Here is a 10161-nt window from a genome sequence, read left to right as displayed (position 1 = left end):
TTGAGACTAATGTAATGGTAAATAATAATGGTACACCAAACACCACCAATAAGAAGTTATCATAGGTCTTCATTTTCATATATTTTTGGTAAAAGATGAAGAATGGCACTGAGTTAAAGATAAGTAACAGTCCTTAACTGATATTACTCATCAAAATGGGATTAGGGTCCCAATAAAGACCAGACAAAGACTCTAATGGAGATTGTTATATATATATTACAGAAAACCTAAAAAATAAAAATTGATATATATATATATATGTATATAATAATCCATCCGAAACCATATAATAATTTATCTTTGAAAAAGGTGGCACAGAGAGAATGCGTTTTGAAGCGTTTGTTTCTGATATTCTAAAATAAAAGGAAGTGGTGTGAGGCAAGTTATGGTAACCGTTCCTCTGCATTTCCTCTCCACTAACACCACACAAACACAAACCCTTCTTCTCCAAGCTACACAAACTTCCAACCTCACTTCTCTTTTTGACTCCATTCACTTTCTCCCATCTCCTTCAATGCCAACAAATTCTCATCCCCAAAACACCCATTGCTAGAAACAATTCCCCATCTTTTTCACTTTCCCTTCCCAATATAACCCCCCACACCACACTTCCCAACTTCAACCTTCAAACCTAAAATCTCTAACATCAAACACTTCCACTACCACCTCACTCTCTTCTTCACAAACTCTAAATAATCACCCACCCAAATGCTTCAATCAACTAAATTTCACACCTTTTTCATCACCCTCTTCACATTCATCTCCCTCTTCTTTCTCCATGCTTCCACTGCTCAAGCACAGTCTTCCATGGAGCCTGTGCCCACATACATCACCCACCACAGCTGGGAGCCCTCTGTTGCCATCACAGTTGGAGCCATCATCTTTGCTCTTCTTGTGATGGGAATCCTCTCCATCTACCTCCGCCGCTGTACCGAGTCACGGATCATCATCACGACGCAAACCACCACCACAGTTCCCTGCTCCTGCGCGCAGGGGATCAACAAAGAACTCTTGAATACCTTCCCCACTCTCTTCTACTCCAACATCAAGGACCTCAAAAAGGGTGAAGAAACGCTCGAATGTGCTGTGTGCTTGACCGATTTCTCAGACAAAGATGCCCTCAGACTCCTCCCCAAATGCAACCACGTGTTCCACCCTCACTGCATTGATTCCTGGCTCGCTTCCCACGTGACATGCCCTGTTTGCCGCGCGAATCTCAGCCAGGATGCGTGCCAGGTTGCCATAACAGTCCCCACCCTTCATGATGAGGAAGTTTCCGGAAGTGAAGAAACTGTGCCGGAACCAAATCAAAACACAAACACAAACCAGGTTTGTGTCGGAAGTCCTACTCATGACACAACCAAAACAGTGTGTGTAAATGAGGAACAATGTTCATCTCCTGATGTTGTTCCTGAGTTGGAAACAAGCTCAAATTCTGTGAGTGGTGATGGGGTGGTTGTTATTGCTGAGAGGAACCTTTCTAGATCAAATTCCACTGGGCATTCTCTTGTGGGTGTAGAGAGGTACACGTTGAGGTTACCGGAAGACGTGAGGAGGTACATTCTGGTGAATCATGGAAGGAGTGTTCAACGTTCAGCTAGTGCTAAGGGTACGTGTTGGAGTGATAGTGAAGAGAGTTATGGGGGGAAGAGGTTGGAGAAGAGGTGGGTGATTTGCACGCCGCCATTTGTGGCGAGCCATGGCTGAGGAGCTTTGTCGAAAACTTGGTGTGCGTTCGGCGTTGGGCTTCTAGAAAGATCCTTTGGTGAGAGGGAATGAAGCTTTGTGATGTGTTGGTTGCTTCAATAAATGGGTTGCTGTCAATTCTCGCAGAGACTGTGAGAGTTTGCTGTTACAGAGATGAAGCAGAGGACGGAAATGGAAGAAGAGAGAGTTCTCAATGAATGAGTCAACTCGTTATGTGTACTATTTTGGCTTATGAGTCAACTCGTTTTCTTTTCTTTTTTTTTCTTACTTTATTTTTTGGGATGGGAAAGAGAGTGAGATCAGTGGTTCCTTCTTTAGCACATTATTATGTTATTTATTTTATTTTATTCATTTATAATAATATACCTAGTATTGTTAGTCGTAATTATTTTCATATTATCTTGTCTGTGAAATATTTATATAATTTAAGGTCACCTAGTTTTGTCGGACGACGTAAATAGTTGAATCATTTTTTTTTGTTAAAAAGTTGAATCTGATCTTAATTTATTTTATTACCTACGCAACCTGCCGTGTTCTTATTTCTCCCTGTATTTTCGAACTTGTTTCATAATAGAAATAATTTGATATTTTTTTAGGTGTGTAAATATTGAACACGTAATCCGGTTACGTTATATGTTTTGCATCAATAGAAGATATTAAAATTAGGAGTTTCTTAATGTTATATAAACATAGGACAACCCTCATTTTACGGGGTTTTAAGAAATTTATTTTTATAATTTTAATCTTTTTAATTTATTGCTTTTACTTTTCTTTTTTAATTAATTTTTAAATTATTTTCAAAACTTTGAATACTCAAAAACAACTTTATAATTTATTTATTCAAAGATTTTTATTACTCTGAATTTCAATTCAAATATAATTTGTATATTTAAAAAATATTTATTATAAATTTCAACTGTATGAAATAAAGTACTGTACAATTCAGATAGTAATACTGGTTTCTTTAGAATTAAGGAGCCAACTGACCAGAATTTAATTAATCTCGCGATTTCCAACTCAAAGGGCAACCACTTTTCCTTTAAATTGACTCTTTTTTACCTTATGATAAGAATAAAATCTTAAAGGAAAATATTGTGAGAATGCTTTTAAAACCACCAGCTAAGTATGTAGTATAACCTTTACATATTATTGAATTAGCATACAACAAACTTAAAATTTAATAGATGAGCCTTTATTTATGAATGGCAAATTTGATTAAATGATAAATACACTTCAAATATAATAATATCACTTTAACGGTTCTCGTGATTATTTGATAAACAAATATGGCCACCTTCCACCATTAAGTTCTCACCAAGACCAATAACTAAATTTCAAAACCATTTAAATGCAAAATATCTTGGTGTCTTTCATTATGAGAGAGAAACGACGCAAATTGAATTGCTCACTAACAGGGTTTGTAAGTGGCACATGAGTTTTGATTGGTTTTACTTTTTGAATCGTATCAAAGTGACTTAATGATGCTCAAAAGATAAATTACAAACAAAAAAATCTTAAAGCAGTTGATCGCATGATCTAAAAGCTAAAAAGAGTATTGGTTTTTATATTAAATTCTCCCAAAGATATGCTTCACCCTTATACTAAAGATGTCCGTGGCAAAAACAAGTTTTCTGCTGCATATACTTATTAGCTAAAGAACACAGTCCTACAAAAGAGGGAGGAGCACACAAAAAGAAGTATAGTATTATGTGAAAACCTATATGCGCATTACCCAACTAGTTTTCTGTTTCGTGGGAAAGACAAATTCAGATAAGGTTTAGTTTAATTAATGTCATTTGCATATTCACACGAAAACACAAATAAAGATAATGACGCATCAAACTCCTCGTAATGATAGATCACAATCACTTCTGCCATTATTGGCACTCTATATAACATGTGGTTGCTATGATTACAAATATGGGTAAGACTTTGGCTGAATTTGGGTTGCAGCGTATGAAAAGGGGATGACAAGTGTGCCTCCAATTTCTTCAGTTTTCTGGTCCAACATGGTTTCAACAAATGACAGTGACAATGAGTCTTAGGCAGCTTGATTTAAGGGGAAGAGCCTAACATGATAGGCTTTTGTCTTTCCCTCGATGCCATCTGTGGCTCTTGAAAAGAAAGAAAAGAAGGAAGGATAACAATTAGCATTTAGACACCAATTCCACAAAATAAACGATGCAGGGAAAATGGAAGAGACAAGAGAAATACCAAACACATAAGTGACGTGTCCTTAACTATTGTTTGTTAGTTAGCATCATAGAATCAATATGTAACAATTTAATGTCCTATATTATCTTTTCAATTGTACAACAGACTCTAAACAAAGGCAAGCATTAGTTGATAACACGATCTGCAAACTACGTGTATGGAACACTAGATATGCAAATTTGGCGTATTTTTAAGGTACTTTGATTGCCAATTTCACTCTATTATTCACGATACGCACACCATTAACGAGGTAATTTATTTTAATGACGAATCTAAAGTAATGGTAAAGTTGTATTCCGGTAACCAATTAATCATGGACTCGAATCTAAAAATAGCTTTTTACATGTGAAAGGGAAGGCTGTGTTCTATTATCCTCTCCTATACATTTGCGAAGCTATTAGCCTCTGATACCCTAGCATGTTAGTCATGAAGATTATTTTAGTCATCTAGTTAGGCCAAAATGGAAACTGCCGCAGGTTTTCGCCCTTTTAGAATTGAAATGACAGCTTTAACCAGTCCTCCATCCATGTGGCCGAATGAGGTTGCATTTGTATATCATCCGCAAACCCCCATCTTCGTCTTGCTTGTAATTACAGCAACTAATTGTGGCATGTTCCCATGTATGTTCTAATTGTAAAATGATTATCTTAGCATAGTAATAAAACTGATTCTTTTTCAGACTTGGACAGATAATCAAAGAGAGTAACTAATGAAACTCGTAAGAAATGTCAAAAACAGCTATAACTTTACTCCAAGAATCTGTTAATTTCTTCTTTCTCTTCCTTGGTGTGAGTTGTAAGCTATTGCGTACGGGGACAACCTTTTGGATTGTACAGTTTTTTAATTAAGTATTGTTAACGTTCTAAATTTAGATAAATAGTTGTAAAAAGGTAAAATAAACTAAAATCTTATCGTGATGGAAGGTTTGGACATTTGAAATGAGCATCTTAGTACCAGTAAGATAACATGTGCATTAGGATTGTTGCTTTTTGTAGTTAATTAAAAAAGATGTGATCTTTTAGGATGAACTTCAGGGATTTATATGCACCATGCCCCCACACACTATGCTTTTTATTATAAATTGATTATTGGGTTACTTGAGGACAAGACTGGAAAAAGCATCTAAATTAAAGATGAGAAGGACATATACTAGTAAACAAGCACGTAAAGAGAAATTTGGAGAGTTTCTCAAAATTGGAATTGCTTGATTGAAGTGGAGAGAAAACCACTACCGATACAAAGATTGCAAAAACTTTTTACGCGTAGGAGTGATCATCTTGATTCAAGAAATAAGAAAAGATGATAAGAAAGGGTGACGTGTGCAAATAGATAGAGTAAGAATAATTAAAGGGTTTTTCTTGCAATGCGAAAGGCAGTGACCCTTGTGGTTGCAACATAAGCTGTCCAGCAGAACCATGTGAGACCCACAGTAAGATAGACTCAGATGCAATAACAGAATCTTTTCCATGGACATAAGTACACAGGGAAAGAGCGTCTGAAGGGAAGAATTCCTATTCCAACTACACTGGTCTACATCATATCTTGCTTAATTCAATTGAAACTCCCCAGTGTTGACGTTCTAGGAACATCAACACTAAAACAACAATACAAAACTAGTCTATCATGAGTTTACTTTTGGGAAAATATTTCTTGGGCAGTTACTAATAATCTACGAAAGATGTAAAAAAGAAAAATAATAGATACACCTGACATGATAAAAACAAAAAATGAAGAATATTGAGAGAATATTTGAAATACGTAAGTGTTGAAATATCCTTACGTTTGCCTTTGATCAACGGTAAAAGTTTATACAGTACCGTTCAATCATTGGTTGATACACCATTAAAAAAAGTTTAACTTTTTAAATGTATAAGCTATAGTTTTATGAATGATGTGACAACAAATGATTAGGGAATAATATTTTACACTGTTAGTGAAGTAAAATGAAATGCTTTACCAGTGAAAATGGAAAGTTTATCTTTGGTAGGAACATAAGTTGGTTCTAGTCTTAGACTTATAGACGATAGGGAAGAAGTGACCACTAATCCTATGACAAAGTGGGTTGTTTTTCAAATTCACAATTTTGTAATTCATACTAATAAAAATAAAACTTAGTGGGAATATACTTGTTTGTTATTGTTATTAATATACATGTTATTTGTCAAGCACATAAAAATATCTCTTACTCCGCAGTTAATAGTCCTTCTACTTTTTGTAGCCAAATATTTTTTAATAAATAACTAAACCATCAAATTCTTATATTTCAATTGCACCAACTATTATTTTAAGAAAAAACAAACTCCGGAATAGTCTCACTTCACGTCTTTTTTATCTCTCTTTTCTCAAAAGTGGTAAAAGTAGGAAGAGGGACCAAGAATTTATGTATACGAACAACTTTTCCCCCTAAACCCTAAACCAAAGGAAGAAATTCTGAAGTCCACCGATATAAAATAGCACTCATAGTACTAGGAACATGTACTGCTACAATCATATGAGGATTAGCACTAAACATAAATAAATGTGATCGAGGATTAAAGTGAGAGATTATAATAATCGACGTCACACACGTTGACACCTAAATGTTCCTAAGAATCTCTACCAATGAAGACACCAAAAGTTTGGAAATGTTGAGACACTTTTTCAAGGGTCATATGTTGCTTCACAACTGTCCTCTACAAAACGAAAAATATATTCCAAAGAGGGTTTAATGGAACGAAAGGAAAAAGAAATCTTACTAGAAATGAGAGCCTTTGGTCTGTTCTTGAACAGAATCTTATGTCTAATGACTCCAACAACTTGCAGCTCCACCTTACACCCACTTTCTCCATCAGGATGCTTTACTTTCTTGAGCACCACCAATGGCTTCTTCAAGGGAACCTTTGACCCTGTCAGTTCGTGGTATCCAACAGTGAAGGTATACACTTCCTGAACAACAAAAGTCATCAATAAAAAAATTAGTTTACAATTAACTAACAAAAACTTGAAATGCTTTTGTTGGTAATCATTGATTTAGAACCCAACTTGGGTCAACCAGTGCAGTCCATGGTTTAACTGAAACCACTATTTTTCTGTGGACAATCATTTTTTAATTACTATAAAATATAATTGCATTCATTATGTCCATACATTTTCTCTATTTAAGATGACAAATCTTCAATTTAGACCCTACTCTATTTAGACAGTATTATTTATCTTCCTTTTACCTACTTCTCATACTACATTTCTAAAAAGCTAGAAAAAGCTTCTCTCAATTATATTAAACTATTACACGTTTATCATTATATATTCCTATATTTAATATTGTTAGTGCATATTCACTTCAATTTAAAAATAATCATATTATAATTCAATTCATCATTACAAATTAAAATTATAGTTTATATATTCAAAATATCTATCTGACATACACTTTAGTAATAATATAACTTTTATATTTCAAAACATATAATTAATTTACATTTTAATTATAAAAAATAAATATTTGTCATGTAAGACACGACTAAAATAATAAAAGTAAAATCCTAAAACAAGATATCACTTTTAAACGAACAGTTATTTGAACCCTAAAAGGTAAAACGAACAAAAAACACTTAACAAACATTATGTAAAGAATTAGAAAAAAAGCTATGTAAAAAAAATCTGTCTATTTAAATAGTTATATTTTAGTTGAATATTCACATTTTATTGAACTATTTTCCCGCTTCGCTGATGTTAAAAATTACACTATTGTTATATTATAATCATACACACGAAAGGTTTACTTATATTTCAACATTAAAACTTGATGTGAATCTGGTTTCGGTCACTAAAATTTAAGAAATTAAAATTATTTTCTTAAACGTAAAGGATCAAAACAGAATTCAAAATTATAATTAAACCTAGAAAGCTACAAAGTCTGATTTCAAAGTAACTGCACACATCTATTTCTTCCTATTTAATTTACATCATCTCTCCCGTTCTTCTATTCTTTTTTTTTTAATGTAGGGATTCCCCTAGAAACAATGAGTCCAATCGCTACACTTCGGCAAATCTTCTGACAAAATCTCATCAATAATATTCTTATAATACAACTTAACAGAACCCTAAAATTGGAAATAAGCGTTTTAAACAGTGATTTGAGAAGAGTCTATGGTATAAGCAGGTAGCGAGGGTGATTCTAGGTGTAGTATGAGTGACATTTGTCGATAAACCGGTGGTCAAAATGCGATTTGCAATGAGAAACGGAATTGAAATGATGATGGAATTAAAGAGAGAATATGAAGAGACGAAAAAAGAAGGGTGAGAGAAGGGAACCTGAGAAGAAGGACGACAGAGAGTACCGATGTGGAGATTTGGGAGGGAATCGTGGAATCCTGGCTGAGGCTCCACCACTCCTTGAAGCTCCACAATGCCCCATTCCTCGCAGCTTCCTTCTCCGCAGTTGCACCTTACGCGAATCTCCATCTTTTTCCCCTTTTCTCTCTACACAGACTCAGTTGGGGATTGGGAATTTTAGAGCGATGTGATGTGGGAGGTGCTAGCGCGGCAAAATCGCTTTATTTTCCCGCCAATTTGCTGCCAAAATTAAGAGATGGGAAATTGTAATAATAGCATTAAACATGAATGGGAAGAGTTTTTTTTTTAACTAATTATTTAAGATTGAGTTAAACAAGTTTTTGATAATTTCAAATTCTATTTATTTATGTTAAATTTTGTATCCCCATATTTTTTAAAACTTAATTGGCAAACAATTTAGTTAGGGAAACAACTTATTATTTTTTAATTATGTGGGTTCAATATGTAATTACCATAATTATATAGATATGTTCATCCGTGATATTATATCATCTCGTTAATTTAAAAATGATAAAATAATTATTAGATCATGTAACATTTTATTTAATAGTTTTTACGTTACTAAACAAAATATTATATCATGATGAAGCAAAACAGATAGTAGAAATAGATGAATATAAAATATTAATACAGTCATCCAAAATAATTATAGAAATACCAACTATTAACAGCCTATGCTAGTAAAGAGGTAATAGAGTTCCAAGTCTTAACAAAACATGGAACAGAGCCTGCTGACGGACATCTTAAACCACTGACTCAACTCCAATCCAGGAGGGGAGTGTCTTCACCTGCTCACACCAACTAATAGATGATCATTGCAAAAGAGAAATCACATAAAGAGAAACAAATACAAACAAGAAGGGTAAGTTAACTTAATTAAAAGAATCATGCAGCTCATTTATAAATATCATACAATTTTTCTCATTTTTACTAGAATTCACTGAAACTACCACAACACAACACAGATATATGACTCTAGACTCAATATCCGGATTATGTAAGCGACATTGGACCTCTTGGTGGCATGCACCTGTGGTGATCCTCGAACTCTGCAGAGTTTGGCCTTAAGGGATTATCACCCAACCACTCATAGGGTAAGTCCCCTTCTCGTCTAAGACTTGATCAAGTCCAAAGACTAGGACTTTATGTTACTCCTCATGACATAATACATTATGTTCTATCTGAGCGTGAATGATTATTGGAGTTTCAGGATACCTCCGATAATGAGTCCTTATGTCCTTACATACACTAAAACATGTCCCTTAGAATCTCCCTTGAAATCACAGTTCAACCACATCTCCTCATAATCCAAATTCATGCAATTTCACCACACATGTTGCCAGCCACAACAATCCAAGCGTATCATAAACTAATTTCACATTTTAACATTCAAACATAGCTTCATCCATCAAAACAGGAAAATAAACACTCAGCTGTAGTGGTTCTCGCTCAAGCTAGAAGATCTCGCCCAGGCGAAAGGGCTCTCTCGCTTAGGCAGATCATCCTCGCCTGAGCGAGACTCGAAACAGAAAGCAACCCAAAAATCTAGGCGAATTCTCACTTAGGCTAAGCTGTCTCGCTTATGCGAGATTACCTCTCGCTCAAGCGAAACGTGCTCGTTTAAGCGACAATTCACGCAGTGACAATGGGTGAGTTTCTGGTGTTTTCGCTCAGGCAAGAGCTGTTCGCTTAGGCGATAACACCAGATTCCCAATCTGTTCTCACATGCAGAAGCCCAGAAATTTTGCACAATTCACTCACACACCCAAATACACAGTTCAAGCACCCATACAACACCCAATCATGCAATTCAAAGTCATAAAAAATGATTTCTATACGAAATTTAAGAAAATGGTTAGCTTCCCTTACCTATAACAATCACCAACTAGCAATGAGACACTCCTC

General features: G+C 34.7%; 2 protein-coding genes across 2 annotated transcripts; one reads left to right on the top strand and one right to left on the bottom strand.

Annotated features, from left to right (window-relative positions):
- The first annotated feature begins 315 nt into the window (after positions 1 to 315).
- On the top strand, positions 316 to 2092 carry LOC114182565 (E3 ubiquitin-protein ligase ATL6-like). Its single transcript, XM_028069452.1, has one exon. It carries the CDS (start codon positions 709 to 711, stop codon positions 1705 to 1707), a length of 999 nt encoding a protein of 332 aa, XP_027925253.1. The 5' UTR covers positions 316 to 708; the 3' UTR covers positions 1708 to 2092.
- Positions 2093 to 3559: 1467 nt separating this feature from the next.
- Positions 3560 to 8461, bottom strand: LOC114181492 (putative uncharacterized protein DDB_G0287975). The gene is made up of 3 exons (XM_028067961.1): positions 8215 to 8461; positions 6657 to 6846; positions 3560 to 3821 (listed from the first exon to the last, which is right to left on the bottom strand). The coding sequence occupies exons 1-3, from the start codon at positions 8362 to 8364 to the stop codon at positions 3763 to 3765; spliced, it is 399 nt and encodes a 132-aa protein (XP_027923762.1). The 5' UTR covers positions 8365 to 8461; the 3' UTR covers positions 3560 to 3762.
- Between the last annotated feature and the right edge of the window lie 1700 nt (positions 8462 to 10161).

The sequence above is a fragment of the Vigna unguiculata genome, chromosome 4 (assembly GCF_004118075.2).
Source record: "Vigna unguiculata cultivar IT97K-499-35 chromosome 4, ASM411807v1, whole genome shotgun sequence".
NCBI lineage: Eukaryota > Viridiplantae > Streptophyta > Magnoliopsida > Fabales > Fabaceae > Vigna > Vigna unguiculata.
This window is presented reverse-complemented; position numbering and strand designations above follow the sequence as displayed.

Excerpts from the sequence above, each read along its gene's own strand:
- LOC114182565 (XM_028069452.1), top strand. The coding sequence starts at position 709 with ATGCTTCAATCAACTAAATTTCACACCTTTTTCATCACCCTCTTCACA.
- LOC114181492 (XM_028067961.1), bottom strand. The coding sequence starts at position 8,364 with ATGGAGATTCGCGTAAGGTGCAACTGCGGAGAAGGAAGCTGCGAGGAA. Across the intron at positions 6,847-8,214 it reads TCTGTCGTCCTTCTTCTCAG|GAAGTGTATACCTTCACTGT; the intron begins GTTCCCTTCTCT and ends TTTGTTGTTCAG. Across the intron at positions 3,822-6,656 it reads ACCAAAGGCTCTCATTTCTA|AGCCACAGATGGCATCGAGG; the intron begins GTAAGATTTCTT and ends TTTCTTTTCAAG.